Raw genomic sequence first — 16178 nt, forward strand, 5'->3', positions numbered from 1 at the left:
GCAAGTTCGAGCTCTTAGAAGCAAGTTTTGCTTCTTCTTGCAATTCAGGTAGCAACCTATTTGGTAGTCCATATTTGAGGACCAAAACTAGCCAAGGGGACCCTGCCCAGGTGTAGGAACCAGATGTGACAGATGAAGCCCACAGCCCAATCTATTGATTATTTTCAATAAGATGGAACTTTGGTAAATAATTACTGTTGTATAAGTTTTAAGAAAAAATATGATTAGAGCAAGAAAAGAAATAGAACACCTAGATAAATGTCATGAACTTCCTGTTAACTTCGACAGCGATTCACATACACAGGTGTATGTAAATATCTACCTTCTTTCCTTTGTACTCTAAGGAAAATCTTTTCAATTCTCATGCCCTGAAGTGGGCATTGTAAAACCTCTTAGCCTACTTACAGCTTCTCTCAGCCAAAGCCAAACACTCAGCTTTAGCTTTTACTCCTTTTGGACAATTTTGTTATGGCCTGTAACAGCTGAGTCCTTAATAGCTCAGCTTCCCTCGGCTACTACTCACCTCTTCTCAACGACAGATTCAGGTTAAGACCTTGAGCAAACACCCTTTCTCTAGCTACATCTCTGTGCTTATACGTTTTCTCAGCCAGGTCAGAAACAGACAAGACTCAAAAAAGACCACGTCTAGTCCCTCAGACTCCTGCGATCATCTGACTCTCATTTTCCAACGGGAATGTGGAGGCCTGAGTCCCTTAGTTTCTAACTAGGCTAGCTCCTCCTCACTCGGCAGCTTGCGGCTCTGGCTTCCCCCACCTTTCTAATGAATGGAGAATTAGCAAAGAAAAGTCTGTCTTTACTGAAACAGATCTCTTCAAAGTTCTTCAACAGCTATGCGAAATTATAAAGGAAATTTGAGGTCCTAGGTTAGAGGTCAGCCAGCTTCATCTGCAACAGCCAGAGAGGAAAGATTTTAGACTTTGTGGGCCTTATTGTCTCTGTTGAAACTCCAGGTCTCCCATTACAATCTGAAGACAGTCACAGACAACACATAAACGAATAGGTGTCGCTATGTTCTAAGAAAACTGTTTGTGGACACTGAAGTGTGAATTTCACGTAATTTTCATGTATTATGAAATAGCCTTTTTTTCCTCAAAAAAATTTTAATTTCAAAGCCATTCTTAGCTCAAACGTTGTACGAAACAGGCAGCGGGCCAGAGTTGGCTCACAGGCCATCAACTGCCAACCCAGCCACGGATGATGAAATACCCAGGTACACTACAACAACAAGTAATATAACAGTGAACGGTAACAGGTCGAAGAGGAAAGACACTGCTCAGGACCAAAAGAATCCAAAGCTTCCTGGAGAAAACGGGATTTGGGTGGGACCTTAAAGGAATGGTTAAATTTAGACACATGGTGGGAGGGGTCTGTCTGGCATCTCGGAAGTAAGAGAACGACGATGAAAGAAGACTGGGGTTTATGATGGGGGTGTTGCAGAAGACATGTAATGGCCTTAACTTTCAGAACGAGGACTTAAACCCGACCCTCACGCGAATGGCGTTTTTACATTGTTCTCGCAGGGGGAACGCAGGGCTGAATTGACAAGAGTAAAAGTCAGAGCAGGGAGACCAAGATGGGGATATCGCAGTCGTACAAAGTGCAAGAGTCTGGGCATAGTGAGAGTAACAGAAGAGAGGGGACAACATCGAGAAACACAAGGCACAAAGAACCAGTAGACTTGGTGACTGACAGGATGTAGATGAGAATTCGAAGCGACCCTTGGAATTCAAGACCAGGAAACTGGGAAAGTTCTTCACTCATTCATTGGTTACTCGGCACACATCCCGGCCAGGACTTGTGCTGGGTGTTGCGGAAAGAAGACCCACAGGGCATAGAGCTGACAGTTCAGTAGCGGAGAGACGGTCGGCGAATGCAAAAGGGCAATATCGTTATCCGTGCTATGACAGAAGTCGGGGCTAGGGCAGAGGGAGTCCAGAGAAAGGACTAGAATGAGATTTAACACAAACAGGTGTCCGAAGAAACTACTAAGAATAGCAAGATCCCTGGACCCGGGCTGTGGAGTCTGGAGACACCCGTGTGCTGGAATGGGGGGAACCGAAGTCAGGACGCGGAGGTGCTTTATATACTCTGTTGTTCAGACATTAGCTATTTTTACATTTACCAGAGCCGTGTGACCAGATGAACTGTTAGGGAGGAACACGGACGAAGAAAGGTAGGGAGCTTGAAACTGAGCCTTAGAGAAAAGCTCACAGTTTTTCCTAACTCACAGGCTTAGGAATAAAGAACTCAATAAAAGAGAAAGAAAAAAGAGCTGTTAGAAACAAAGATGGAGAAGCAGGAATGCGTAACACCGCAGAGGCCAGTGAGAAAGGGTTTCTGAGAAGACGGTGTGGCTGTAGGTGGGCGAGAACTGCGGGAGGTTGACGGGGCCACAGGACGTCACTGGCAAATGCAGAGATGGGAGCTAAGAACCAAGTGACAGGGTGCGAAGGGAAGGAGGCATCCTGCAACCGTCAAAGAAGTGTTTGTGCCAGAACCTGGGTCGCCAAACAGGAGAGCGCAGGCCCAGACTGAAACCTGGCTCAGCAGACACCCGAGCAGGGTCAGCCACATGTCAAATGCAGATGCAGCAGGTGGGAGCGGCAGGTGGGAGCGGCAAGCAGCAGCTGCAGGCAGCAGCGGTTCTGACAGGAATCAGACTAGACTAATGAGAATCTGGTCAGAGTCAGGACAGCAAAGGACGATCAGCTGGGAGAGACAGCCACCCGAGGGAAACGAGAGAAGCGTCATCCAGATGACGCCACGGAACCCATGTGACTGGAAGGGGCCTGACATGAAGTAGATACCTGCTCAATGTTTGCTAAGTGAATGACATGACGCCACGTGCAAAGAGCATGAGTTTGGAATCAGACCTCGGTTTGTGTCCTTGCTCGTTTGTTCCTTCCACAGTCATCACACATGCCAGGGGTACACAAGACCCTCAGGAGCCAGAAGTAAAGAGGCAGTGCTGGACTTGGCAACTCAGAATCGCAAGGAAACAGACAAGTGCCCGCAATGTGGTGTGTGCCGGGCGCGACGTGAGCGGAGGTGGAGCCTGGCTCCCAGAGGCGACCCTCTGTGCTCCGGCCTGAAGGCCCAGAGGTCGGGCGGTCCAGGGAGGGATGTATGGAGATCCCGAGCAGACAGAGTACGGAGGGCAGATGTTTGGAGACGAGTAAGCACAGTGTTCAGGGAGCCCCACGTGCTCACACACCCATGGAGCCAGAGCCCGAGGAGTCAGGTCAAGGGGAGGGACTCGGGGTGGGAACGCTTGAGGCCAGAGCAATAAATAGGGCCCAGGTCACAGAGCACTTTGGTTGCATGCTATCGAGGTTGGATTTTACCCCGAAGGTGATGAGGAGCAACAGCGTGGAGGTTGGGGTGAAGGAAAGGAGGCTGTCGCAGTAATGCGTGGGGGACGGTGGGGACCTGAACTCAGCCAGGAGGCTGTGGGCACGTTCAGGTGAGCAGGCTGGGATGACAGGGCATGGCATCTGGTCACTTTTAGGGGGTGAGGGAGGGAATGGAGGCCTCAGCTCCGCCTCTCTAGACGTCTCCCCGCCCACTCCCGGCCTAAAATGTCCCGGCCCAGCAAGACGGGCCGGCTGGTGGCACTGCCATCGCCTCGTTGCTGTCCCTGGCTTCTTGAACTTCTCAGGTTGCACCTTTGGCCTGAGCTGCCTTTTGTTTTTACCTGGCTAATTCTTCATTATCCTTTAAAAATCAGCTTGGTCCGTCGCTCCTTCAGGAAGCCCTTCTTGCCTCTTTCTCATCGCCCCCTTGTCAAAGCAGCACCAGGTGCCCGCATCCTGCTCCCAGGACGCTCTGCGCACTGCAGCACCACTGATCCAACCACACTCCTTCGTGTCGCTCCGGAGGTCCGTCTCCCCCCCCCCCAGCACGTTTAAACTCCGCGGGGAAGGAGAGCGTCCTATTCATCTTTTATTCCCAGTGTCTCAGGATAGCAGATTCTTCTCGATGTTTGCTGATTGAACAAATCAGTACAAATTCTAACAGAGTCACACTCGAGCAAAGATACCAGCAGATGTGCACACGGACAGACGCTTACACCTCCCGGCCCAGATCCGAGCTCTGCGCTCTCCGGAAGGAAGCCCGTGCGTCTCGGGCTGCGATGCGCTGCGCACCCACAGGCGCAGGGCCGCCCGAGGGGAAGGCCGCCCGCGCATTCGGGGACCGAAACAGGCCCTCGTTCACTCAGTCTCTTCTCGCTCTGTGTTTTCAGGACTGTCGCCTGCACTTGGGTTTTTAACTCATCTGTAGAGCAACGTTAATTATAATGTAAATCTTAACTGGAGAAGCAGAAGACATGACAGAAGAAAAGGGAAGGAAGGAAACTGCTCTGTTTTGTGGGAGAAGACTGTGTGAGGGGGTGCAGAAGTGGCCAAAGCCCCGAGAGAGCACAGGGACCAGGATCTTTCTCACTGGAAGCCTGAGACTTGGACTTTTTTCAGCGTGTGTGGGATCAGACGTGGCCACCATACTGCCCATTCCCCTAAACATCCAAATGGTTTTTTAAATCACTTTTTCTATTCACAGATGTTGGGAGAGCACGTTCATACTTCTCATACCTGCAGAAACACTCTTCGGTGCCCATGAAGAGCGCCGGACAGCACCAACTGCTCTTACTTCTGGTTCTTAAACTTACTCATTAGACAGAACCAGGCGCGTTGTTTGCAGGGCCCACTGAAAAATGAAAATGCAGAGCCGCTTCCTCAAAAATCATTAAGAATTTCAAGAGAGCAATGTCAAAACCAAGACCCTCCCAGCACAGGGCCTTGTGTAACTGCACAAGTCACATGCTCATCAGCCAGCTCTGGCACAAGAGTCCCCAGACCCATGCCAACTACCTCCAGGTTGTCAGAGGCCGCTGCGGGCTCGGCCCTCCCAGTCAGGAAGCGGGGCCCCCTCCGGCCCTCCGCGTGGGCCCTCGGTGAGACCTCGTCTGCCAGGCTTTCCGTCCGGAAGCCTCCTGCACCTGTGCCCCTGGCTCTTCTGCCATTGACACTGCGTGTGAAGAAGCCTGCTCTGCTGCCCACTCTCCTCCCGGCACGTCCAGGCACCACACCAGGGGGCTGCGGCTCGAGCCTGAACTTGGTAGGAGGGAAACCTGCCAAGGGTCTGATTAAGGGAAGGTACTAATGAATCACGATCTCCCGCACCCATCAGGGCCCCTCCCCATGTGCCAGCAAGCCACACCAGGGGCATGATGGGAAAACCTCCCACAGGCCTTCACTCCAGGTCCAGAGTCTGTGCACTCCCTGGTAGTCTCTACGAACTGGTGGCCACACGCAACTCAAGTCCCTCGTTTTCCAGGTACCAAGGGCCACGATCCCTAAACCTGGGCAGCAGCTGAGACCAAGGGGGAAGCAGGGGTAGACTAGGGGTTTGGGGAGAGGCATCCCACTCCAGAGTGTGCAGCCCGCAGGTGACATGCTGCCTAAGCGGAGCGGGTAGGAAAGCCTTGGGCGGCCAGAGACTAAAAACGATAAAGTGGCGATGATGCAGGCATCCAGCCCAGGGCATGTTTGGGAAGATGCTCCGCGGAGGGGGGACGAGAGGGTCGCAGGAGGCCCAGAGCTGACAGCTGACTCTTCACACACCCAGGGGCCTGTGACAGCCACCTCAGCCCCTGAAGCCATGGCTGGCTGGGAAGATAAGCCGAGAAACTGTGTGGTGTGTGGGGACCAAGCCACAGGCTACCACTTCCATGCCCTGACTTGTGAGGGCTGCAAGGGTTTCTTCAGGTAAGAGCCTACCACCCTTCCCCCCGCCCCCAGTAGAAACAACCCTCAGACAGCCTGCCAGGCAACCTTTGAGCCCCGGCATCTCGCCAATCGCCGTGCTGTATAAACAGGGGCAGAATCCCAGGAGGGCCAGGTGTGTGCCTGTGGACACGACCCCTCAGTCAAGAGCGCTCACTGTGTGGCTCGCTGCCCGTCAAGCCTCAGGCTGGCGCTGCGTCAGCTCGGCGCCCTGGCCCTACCCTGTGCCCCTGGAAATGCTTGAGTGTGTCGTGCCCCATCCACGCTGAAGGACCTTTGGACGCGGCTCAGATTAGCCCATGCCTCCAGAGGCTCTTCGAAACCATGTCGTCTCAGCCCCCTTATACAGCCGCCTGTTCACTGCTGTCCCCAACCCTCACAGCGTCTCTGTCTCTCACAGACGAACAGCTGTCAAAAGCTCTGGTCTCACCTGTCGCTTTGCTGGAAGCTGTAAGGTCAGCAAGGCCCAGAGGCGTCACTGCCCGGCCTGCAGGTTGCAGAGGTGTCTTGACGCCGGCATGAAGAAGGACAGTGAGTCGGCCTCCTCCCACCCCGAGAGCCCACAGACTCTCTCTCTGCTCGTCCCTGTGCTCACAGTGCGTTCTTCATACGGCAGGCACAGTGAGCTTCTCGAAACAAGTCATACGATGTCAGTATTCTGCTCAAAGCCTCCAGTGGCTCCTCATCTCTCCAGGGCCCGTGACCTCCCGGTCCAGCTCCCCACAGCTCCTGTCAGGCTTTGTGCCCTGCGCTTTCCCCTGGCTCCACCCACCCCGCCACCCTCAGACCCGCCTGGCACACACTCTCCTCAGGGCATCTGCCCTTCTGGCTGTCACTCCCTCCCCCGGAGCACTCTTCCCTAGGTCCCTGGCTTGCTTTTTCTCTTCTGCCTCTCAAGTTTAGTGCCTGTCACTCAGTATGTGCTTAGTAATCATCGAACTGATTACCTAGAACTTCTTCTGTGTGTCAGCGAATGAGGCTGCCCTCCCGGCAGACCATGCAACTGGGCTCACAGAAGTCAACTTGCCCAAATTCACTCAGCTGAAAAGCTGTGGACTTGGCGCTGCAGCTCCGCTGTCAGGCCTCCGGGCCTTGGCTCTGTCCCGTAACATCGCACTGCTTTTCAGGGTGGAGCAGTGGAAAAGAAACTGCAGAAGCCCAACGGTCTGGGTTGGAATTCAAGTCACATCACTTAAACACTTTGTGACCTTGGACCCGTCACTGGAATCTCAGCCTGTTGAGGTTTCTGAAAAATATCGGTGACAACGCCTGCCCTGTCTGCCCACAGGATTGTTTTGCCCTGTGGGATTTAAGCTCAGACCCTTTATGATTGTAACGCTATGCGAACATAAGATGATGCTCTAGGTATCAAGAGCCCTCCCTCTTCGATGTCCCCCAGAGGCCAAACGCCCAGCCCTGTGGCCACCTCACTGTCTGCCCTTCCTGTTCCCACCCAGTGCACTGCTTTTCCTCACGGTGGGGGGGAGGGTACAGGGAGCCCCAACCCCCAGCCTCTAGGACATCAGCCAAGCCCAGGGAGGCCTCTGGACCCCCCTCTCTCCCGCACGCCTCGCCGCGCAACGCGCCTGGTCAGGAGCTGGCAGAGGGATGTGCTCTCTTCTGGTCTCAATAGCTCTGTCACCCCTCTTGCCTGGGCACAGTGATCCTGTCTGCAGAAGCCCTGGCACTGCGGCGAGCAAAGCAGGCCCAGCGTCGGGCACAGCAAGCACCCTCCGGGCTGAGCGAGGGGCAGAAGGAGCTGGTCCGGACACTCCTGGGGGCCCACGCCCGCCACGTGAGCACCATGTTTGGCCAGTTCCTGTGCTTCCGGGTGAGCACCGATAGGATTCGGGCTGGATGTGGCCAACAGGGGCCCGAGGCGGCCTGCCTGGGGGAGGGGGCGGTGTGCCCTGCAGCAGCTCAGAAGACAGGGTTTCTCCGGGGCCCAGGCCTCGCAGGATGCTCGGTCCAGAACCCTTCTGAAATAAGGGTGGAGAGGCCAAAAGTGGGGCAAGGCTTGGCGTCTCACTCGGGCTCCGATCTCTGCAGCCTCCGCCTCACCTGTTCACCCACCACCAGCGCCTGCCCGCCCCGCTGCCCATGCTGCCTTTGCTGATGCACTACGCGGACGTGAACACGTTCATGGTGCAGCAGATCATCAAGTTCACCAAGGACCTGCCCTTCTTCCGGTGTGTGCCCTCCCACGGCTTCAGGAAGAAAACGCACCATCCCCACCACCACCAAAAAGCAGAACAAAACAAAAAAATGGCACTGACCAAACTAAGCAAGCCATCATTCCACCTTTCCAGGAACCAGGCCTTTAGTCCCCAGCTTTTGGCAGCACAGCAGAAGTGGGAGCCCTCTCGCTCCCCGCGGTTCTGGCTGGTGACCAGGGTGCCACGTCCTGCCCCCCACAGGTCCCTGCTCATTGAGGACCAGATCTCCCTTCTCAAGGGGGCAGCCGTAGAAATCTGTCACATTGCGCTCAATTCCACGTTCTGTCTCCAAACACAAAACTTCTTCTGCGGGCCTCTTCACTACACCATAGAAGATGGAGCCCTGGGTGAGTGGCCAGAGCAGCAGGCTCGTGTCATTGCGGTGTGGCACGGGGCAGGCTCCTGAGCCCGGTCTCTCCCACAGTGGGGTTCCAGAAAGAGTTCTTAGAGCTGACCTTCCACTTCCACCGGACCCTGCGGCGGCTGCAGCTCCAGGAGCCCGAGTACGTGCTCATGGCGGCCATGGCCCTCTTCTCGCCTGGTGAGCCCCTGGCCCAGCAGCTTCGGTCCCCACGGCTCGGCCCCAACTCCTGCTCCTTGAACCCGTCCACCCAGGTCTTTTAGTCGTCAGCCCCGGGGAAGAGGTGTGTCCCAGCCTTGGCTGCCTGGAGCACTGCGACCACCCCACCCCACCTCACCCTGCCTTGCACCCCCCACGCTCTCCGTCCTGCAGACCGGCCCGGCGTGACCCAGAGGGACAAGATTGACCAGCTGCAGGAGGAGGTGGCGCTGACTCTACACAGCTACATCAGAAGCCAGCAGCCAAGGCCGCAGGACCAGTATGGGGGTGACTGGGCGCTTGGAGGCTCAGGGAGGGAGAGGTCGGGACACAGGGAGCTCAGGAGAAACACTGTAACGTCCCTTCCTCCGGGAACACAAGGCCCTCGGGGAGCTGCCCTTCCCTGCCGCCCACACAGGCCCGGCACCCCAGCCGCCCCGTCTGCTGCTGCACCTCGCTTTTCCAGACCGTTTTATTCAGTAGAGAGGCTAAGCAGCGGCCCGCAGGCGCTGCACGACAGCATTCCCGAGGCTGGGGACGCCCGTCCCCTCAGCCGTCCAACTTCTCCAGACCGAAGCAGCCTTCCAAGGGCCTCGCTCATTCTCTGCCCCTGGCTCTAGTCCGTGAGCTCTCCGGGCCCTGAGGTGTGTGGGGTCCACATCCGCTCTGGTTCATCTTCAATGAGCCGAAGGACATGCCCACAGAACAGGGCCGCCTTCTAGGACATGCTCTAGAAGGCAGGCCCTCGCATTCCACACGGCCGAGGTTTGGCCACACCTGAGGCTGCCTTCACACATGGCCCTCAGAGCTCTGGGTTCGAGAAAAACAGCATGGGGAGAGAAGACAGCGTCAGAGGGCGGCCCCCTGGGGACCTCTGAACTGCGGACTGATCGGCCATGCCAGAACGCAGCTCTCTCCCACGCTCGGACCCAGCTGCACTGAGAGGTGGCTCAGGGCACCGGGTCAGGACAGGACTCTCAGCTGCCTGTTTCCCTGGTGACCCTACGCCCTCCTCCACAGGTTTCTGTATGCGAAGCTGCTGGGCCTGCTGGCTGAGCTCCGGAGCCTGAACGAAGCCTATAGACAACAGATCCAGCATACCCGGGAGCTGTCCGCCCTGATGCCCCTGCTGCGCGAGATCTGCAGCTGAGGCCCCACTCGCCTCCTGCCCCGGGCCCCGGACACGTGGCGCTGGGCAGGCCGGGGGCTGGGACCAGCACCGAGGGAGCCTGGTGGGCACAATAAAAGACTAAAGTGATGAGTGCCTCTTTGTGCAGCCGTTGGGGGTCTGGGGGGTGCTGCCCATGGGGTGAAGCTGTTCTCTGGAAGCACAGGAGGTGGGGGGGACGCTCCTTCTGGGAGTGGGTGGCCCCCACTTTCTGAGGTTAAAGGCTCCTTCCCAACCTTGGAAGGCTGTGGGACAGAAACCAGGATGGAGAGCTAGTCTCACGCAGACTTTCTGCTCTGAAGAGGAAGCGGCGAGGTGCTTTAATCCACAGGGAAGCGAGGGCAGAGGAGGGGGACGGCTCGGCCGCGCATGCGCCCTAACCCTCCTCCCGCCGTCCAGAGCCACGAACATGGGAAGATGACCCCGGGGCCGGTGGCAGAGAGGGCGCCTCCAGCCACTGCCTCCCCAGCTCCAGTTCTGAGGCGGGCACGGTGCTGTCCCCCACTCTGCTCCGGAACTTCGAGGTCACCCAGCAAGGGGGGCTCCGGAGAGGGGCTCATTTCTGGCCCGGGGGCACCTGACTCAGGGGTTGCAGCTGCCGTGGGGGCTCTGGGACCACCTCAGCCCACGGTGACGCTGAAGCCGCAGTGGAACCGGTTGCGCCAGTGATTGAGGAAGGCCCCGAGGGCCAGGGTGACGGGCAGCGGGGGCATCTTCTTCTCCAGCACGGCGCCCACGCACCAGTTACTGTCCACCATGCCTGTGGGGGGCGGAATGCAGCCTCGGTCGCTCCGCAGGCGCGGGGAACGCGGCGGCAGAGCGAAGGCGCAGCTCCCTGCCCCGCCCGCCCGCGCAACCCCCGGGCCCCTCCCCTCCGGACTGCCGCCTCAGGAACCCTCACCTCTGAACACCATGTTGGCCTGGGGCAGGGTCAGATGATAGCCGAAGGAAAAGGCTGTGTCTTGGAGCCTTGTGTTTGCCTCAAACTCCACTCCGACCTGAACCTGAGGGTCATGGGCAAGGATGAGAGAGGCGTCTGTCTGGGTGGAGGGGTCCCACCCAGCGTCAGCGGCATGGAACGAGAGCGTCGGGGTCCGCGCGCGGGAGGAACAGCAGGTCGGGGCCGCTGAGCCGGGTGGCGGCTGGGTCGGCGGTCTCACCTGCTCGTTCGCTCTGTGGTAATAGCTGGCATGGGCCCCACCTGATCCCACATTCAGCGTAGCCACCCAGTGTACAGCTGCGAAAACCAAAGCGAAGGAGAGGAGGCGCGTCACCGTCACCGTCACCGTCACGCAGCGTCACCGCAGCAGCAGCAGCAGCAGGCCGGGCGCCAGGCGCCAGGAGACCTGGCCGCGCCCAGAACCGACCCCACCCCCACCCCGCGTACTCGAGTACTTCCCAGCCAGGGTCAGGATGGCTCCCTCTTCTCCTGGCCGTCGGTGATAAACCAACTCTCCTCCCAACACCAGCCGATGAGTGAGGCTCTGCAGGAAGTGAGCGACCACAATCACTAGAGTGGGAGACGTGGAGTCAGTCGTAGAGAAGCCCTCACCCCCAGAAGCCCCCACCCCAGCCGCCCAAGAAGCTGCTTTTCTAATCCCTGCCGTGTACAGACGACAAGGAGGCGTCGCCAACGTGAGCAAGTGCGCAGCCAAGATATGAAGAACCCCGTCCTGGTCCCTCACCCGATTCCCCAATCAAGTCAGGGTTTCCCAGGGTCAGCGTGGCCGTGTAGTCACCGCCACGATATTCGCCATCAAACTGCCATGTCAGGAACTTGGACTGCTGCGTCTGGGTGGGGAGAGCAAGAAGTGAACCCTCCTTCCCTGTTTGCCATCACTACCGCCTCTGCTCCTCTCCCTGGAGCGCCCCCCCCCCCTGGCCTCGGCGACCCCCAGGACACTCATGGAGGAGGAGGGAAGTGCTTCGGTGGATGGAGGCAGGAGCCATGGGGCACCTGGAAGACAGCCTTGGCTCGGAGCCGCTCTGCCAGGAGGAACAGGACCTGGGCGTTGAGGCTGCCACTGCTGTCCAAATCCCCGAGCACGGTGGGGAACACCTGTTGGAGTGTAGTCGGGAAGACTAAGTGGGTGGCTCCGCTCTGGCGAGAGCCAAATACTGTAGGTTTTCGCGGTATCCAGCGCCCCCCAGTGGAGCCACAAAGAAAAACTCCCACCCACCACACACAAATGTGTCCCCACCCTCTCCCACTCAGAATAAAAAACCCAGAGAAGCAGACAGGTGCCCTGCCCATTCTTCCCCACAACACCCACATTTCCTCCTCTTCCAGGCCTGGGCCCCAGGTGGGTCGTTGGGGAGATGGCCCAGGTATGTGGAGCCCTCACCTCAGTGGGGCTGAGTTGCCAGTCCCCCGCATAGGCGGTGTGGAGGTGGTAGCCCGGCAGCCCAAGGGTGCTCATGTGCACAGTGTGAGTCACCTGAGGGGAGAGAGGCCAGAGGAGGGCAGAGACTTCCTGCTCCATTTCCATCCCGGTCCCACCCTCATCCTCTTCCCATCCAGCAGGCCTTGGAGAATCCCAAATGTGCCAGCATGTGCAGAGGGTCACCTGATTTGCGGCAATAAGTCCCACAGGCAAGGGAGGTCAAGAGAGCCCCACATCCGCCCTCCCACAGGCCGGGAGGGACAGGGAGGAGGGGCCAGAGAAGTGGGAGCACCTGGAAATGGCTGCTCAGAACCTTGTTGATCACGAGCTTCACCCCGTCCATCTGTGCTGGGAATACGTCTGAAGCGGGGGAGGAACGAGGACGCAATGAGCGCAAAGCATTCTGCCCCAAGAAGCAGTCTCTCCTTTCCACCCGCAGAAAGCGCTTTGCAGGAACTGACCTCCTCCCTTCAGGCCCTGCAAGGAAGCGCTGCACCCCATGCGGGCAGCTAGCCTGCCCTGAGGCTGGCTATCCCCGCTGTGGTCCCCGCTTCCCTGCTCCCATCGCGGGACACCCAGCATTCAAGACCCGCCCACCTCTGCCCTTTCTGCCTGAGACACCCAAATGCCAACTTCTCACCCTTGCATAGCCGGTGCAGCTCATCGAAGCTCCCGGGGTTGGGCAGAGGTTCCTCTCGACGGGGGCTCCGGCGGGGCAAAGCCCCAATCGGGGCCAGGCCCAGCGTGTTCCCCATTGCAGTCCAGAGGACGGGGAGGGGCAGGGGTTAGCCTGAGAAAGGATGCTATTCCTCCCTCTACCCCCCAAGGGCCCCACCCCCCATCATCCGGCTCCCCAGTCCCAGAAACTTCCACATGGTCCGACGCTAGACCTGGAACGCGAAGAGTCGGGGGAAAGGACACCGGTGGGGAGACTGAATACCGGGCACAGTTCCGTCTCATCTTTGATCCCTCACCCCCATCTGTCACCCCTGGTCCCTACCCCACTCTCTAGCCCTAGCCCCACAAGAGACCTCGCCCAGCTACCTACTCTTTCTACTCTTCATTCCTAGGCCACAAGGCGCGGCTTGCAACGGAGCAGTAGCCCTTACCGTCTCAGACCATCGTGCTGCCCCTATTCCCCCGGCACACCCCGGTCATCTTGATGGGGGCAGCCATCTTGAGTGATGGCAGAACTGCGGCTTCACGCTGTATTTTCGGCGTGGTCAGGAACGCCATTTTGGAAATGGGCAACAAAAAAGCTTTCAAACACCCGACCTACCCTCGATTGGGCCCCGCCCAATCGACTTAAAAAAAAAAAGAGGCGCGGTCTCCCAGAGGCCAATGGGAAAGGAGGAAGCAGAGGAGTGGCAGGCCCAGCATCCAGAGAGCTCCGGCCCTGGCTGCAGCTGCAGAAGCGGGCGGGGCTTGGTGACAGCTCCCGAGATTTAACTCAGTGAGTGGATGGCCTTAGGTCGCTCGGCCTCTCCGAGGTCGGGGAAACCTGGGAGCGTACACTAGAGGGAGCGTCTTGGAGCTTGGGCTGCTGAAGCTCCCTCCTCTGCCTTTTGCGAAGAGTGGCGGAGGGAACGTCTGGGAGGACTTCTTTGGAAGCCTAGTTCACGTGGTCCCCGGCCCCCAACTGCACGCCACCACACCAGCCCCGGGCTGTCTCCTCACAGCCCTCCACAGTGCACTGCAGATGCGCGCTGCTCACAAGCACAGCTCTCCTGCGACACGGACCCACACCTCCTTCCTGGAGGCCCATACCTCCCAGAGTCCCCCTCGTCCTCCGGGAATGGGGATGGGTGTGAGAGTTTGGGGTAGGGACACCGGGGCTGCAGCCTCAGCTCTAGCGGAACTATTCTCTGAAACAGCTGCCCCCTGAGTTAGCGTTTTCTTCCCTGATCGCCCTGCCCCCTCCGCAGAGGAGGCAAAGAAAACCTAGGAATATGAACCCCTGCTCAGTGTGCTTCGGTCCAGAGCCAGGGGCGAGTGAGTGGCGCGCCTTCAGTCCTACGGGAGCCACAGGGGAATCGTCCAAGCCGAAGCCAGGCGGGAACAATTAGTCCGGGCTCTGGACACTTCCTTCACTAGCCCTCACATCCCCACCCCCATCTCTCAGGAATGTCCTAGGGACACTTTGTGGGCAAAGGGTTGAAAGATGCAAAAGCTTCTGACATCTGTCTAGCTGACTTCACCCAAATGCCCTGGGCCTGGGTTATGTACCTCTCTCCCACGCCATCAGGACTGAGGCCTTGGCCGGAGGGACGCTGCGGCCCCTGCTGACTCATATTGGCTGACCACTACCTAGATGAGGTGACCCGATGACCAGAGAGACCTTCGACTTTTATACTTTGACCTTGACCTCTGTTCCTGCCAGAGCCCTCCATCGGGTTAGGGGAGGGCAGAGGCCGCTCTCTGACTTTGTTTTTTGTGGGGAGGGTGTGCTCACTGGTCAGCGTGCAAGAGGTCCTTCTGGGCTCTCATGTCTTCTCCCCGTCTCATCACACATTAACTCGAGAAGCGACAGAGTCGCCCTCTGACCCTCACTCCTGCTCCTAATTTCATCTCCTTTCTGCTTTCTTCTGTCCCCCAATACTTCTCTACCAGGTTGCAGTGAAGGGGGTAGGATTAGGGAGATGAAATCTACCCATAATGGGACAAATTTCCCCAGGGCTGAGGGCTTGAGACGTCAGAGCCTTCCAGAGAAAGCTAGTGCTCCTGCTTCCTGCAGCCCCAGATCCCGGAGAACGAATCTCAGATAGGCCTGAAGTATTTCCCTTTGGCCTCCGCCAAAGCCCACACGCCTGCCTCCCACCCTGTCACCATGAGCGCCCCACGGGCTCACCCTCTCCTCCTCCAGCTCCACCTTGTTCACTCCGATGTGGCCCCTGCCCCAGCAATCCACAATCCTGGTCACCTGACAGGGAGTGGGGAAGCCTCCCCACCCAGACCAGACACAGACCAGTCCCCCAGTCAGCAGGGACAGAGGCATTGACCAGGTAGGCTAAGGGGTACCAGCTGTGGGCAGCATCCAAAAGGCCAGGTTTTAATCGTGGGGAGGGAGGGAGGGGCCGAGTTGGCACAAGCACCTGTGTAGGGGTTCCTGGGATGGGCTGGGGCCTATCTGCTCCAGTGTTTTCTCCAAGCCCCACCTGTTCACAGGTGACCTTCCCAGGCATCAGGACCATGAAGCTTCTTGCAGTGACTGTGCTGGTCCTCACCATCTGCAGCCTCGAAGGTGGATGTGACATGGAGTGGGGTCCCAAGAAGGGGAAAGTGCTGGGGGTCCTGGGTACCCATTTGCCAGTCCCCTGCTCAGGCCTGGCAAGCAGAGGCTCAAAAGGAGGAGCGTTTCCCCTCCAAAGACCGGGAGCAGGAGAACCGTTTGGGGCGGGGACTGTGCGGGGTGGCAGGGGGCGGGACTAGCTGCTGGAGACCAGCTGAGAAGACAGGAGTGTGTCCATGTGCAGGCGCTGCTCTCTCAGCACTTCCAGACTGCGGCTGACTATGGCAAGGACCTGGTGGACACGGCCAAGGGCTCGGAGCTCCAAGCCCAGTGAGTCTCAGCCACGGGGGGCCAGGCCCAGGGGCTATGGAGGGAAAGAAGGGAAGATGGCGATCCCGCAGAAGACGGGGTGGGAGTTCGGGAAACCGAGGTCAAATCGGAGAGGACAACCGCCTCACCGCCCCAGCCCCACGGCCCGGTGGACAGGTGGCAGGGGCTGGGCTTTGGATCCTGGCTCTAGGGCGTGCCTTCTGCCTGCTGGAGGGCTTGCCTCTCCTCTCAGGAGCTCTGCCGTGCCAGCACGGACCAGGCGCTAGAGTATGGGGACTGGAGTCTCACCTCCCGCCACCACCTAGGCCCCTGCCAGTGGCTCCGTCCCTCACATGGACCCTGAAACGCTCACATATCCGGAGCTTACTGGGAGAAGACGCAGGAGCAGCCGACACCCCTGGTCTGGAAGGCTGGAGAAGATCTGGTTCACTTCACGGACCTCGAAGCACCAGCCCCAGCTGCCCAGTGAGGCGTCTCTTGTCCTCCGT

At 58.2% G+C, this 16178-nt stretch overlaps 3 protein-coding genes across 13 annotated transcripts; 2 read left to right on the forward strand and 1 right to left on the reverse strand.

The window, feature by feature from the left end:
- Positions 1-4915: 4915 nt before the first annotated feature.
- NR1I3 (nuclear receptor subfamily 1 group I member 3) lies at positions 4916-9755 on the forward strand. Of its 7 annotated transcripts, XM_036234732.1 has the most exons (9): positions 4916-5136; positions 5268-5355; positions 5647-5786; positions 6205-6335; positions 7466-7635; positions 7854-7993; positions 8114-8367; positions 8445-8561; positions 8754-9230. In XM_036234732.1, the coding sequence occupies exons 3-9, from the start codon at positions 5680-5682 to the stop codon at positions 9197-9199; spliced, it is 1365 nt and encodes a 454-aa protein (XP_036090625.1). In that variant the 5' UTR covers positions 4916-5136; positions 5268-5355; positions 5647-5679; the 3' UTR covers positions 9200-9230. The 7 variants fall into 7 exon arrangements, with proteins under 7 accessions (XP_036090625.1, XP_036090623.1, XP_036090627.1 ...); XM_036234734.1 differs by lacking the exons at positions 4916-5136; positions 5268-5355 and adding an exon at positions 9600-9706 and having other exon boundaries at positions 5412-5786; positions 8754-8867; XM_036234733.1 differs by lacking the exons at positions 4916-5136; positions 5268-5355 and adding an exon at positions 9600-9755 and having other exon boundaries at positions 5413-5786; positions 8754-8859.
- Positions 9756-10025: 270 nt separating this feature from the next.
- Positions 10026-16174, reverse strand: TOMM40L (translocase of outer mitochondrial membrane 40 like). 5 transcript variants are annotated; one of them, XM_036234737.1, is made up of 10 exons: positions 16058-16174; positions 12772-15724; positions 12424-12491; positions 12093-12314; positions 11705-11806; positions 11433-11538; positions 11135-11257; positions 10908-10984; positions 10649-10751; positions 10026-10507 (listed from the first exon to the last, which is right to left on the reverse strand). In XM_036234737.1, the coding sequence occupies exons 2-10, from the start codon at positions 12884-12886 to the stop codon at positions 10368-10370; spliced, it is 1056 nt and encodes a 351-aa protein (XP_036090630.1). In that variant the 5' UTR covers positions 12887-15724; positions 16058-16174; the 3' UTR covers positions 10026-10367. The 5 variants fall into 5 exon arrangements, 4 of the variants coding, with proteins under 4 accessions (XP_036090630.1, XP_036090633.1, XP_015989562.1 ...); XM_036234740.1 differs by lacking the exon at positions 16058-16174 and having other exon boundaries at positions 12772-12921; positions 13241-13353; XM_016134076.2 differs by lacking the exon at positions 16058-16174 and having other exon boundaries at positions 12093-12185; positions 12772-13021; positions 13241-13351.
- APOA2 (apolipoprotein A2) lies at positions 15321-16159 on the forward strand. The gene is made up of 4 exons (XM_016134086.2): positions 15321-15378; positions 15570-15690; positions 15940-16001; positions 16053-16159. Exons 1-4 carry the CDS (start codon positions 15321-15323, stop codon positions 16157-16159), a joined length of 348 nt encoding a protein of 115 aa, XP_015989572.2.
- Positions 16175-16178: the final 4 nt, after the last annotated feature.

This window comes from Rousettus aegyptiacus, unplaced genomic scaffold (assembly GCF_014176215.1).
Source record: "Rousettus aegyptiacus isolate mRouAeg1 unplaced genomic scaffold, mRouAeg1.p scaffold_m13_p_17, whole genome shotgun sequence".
Lineage (NCBI taxonomy): Eukaryota > Metazoa > Chordata > Mammalia > Chiroptera > Pteropodidae > Rousettus > Rousettus aegyptiacus.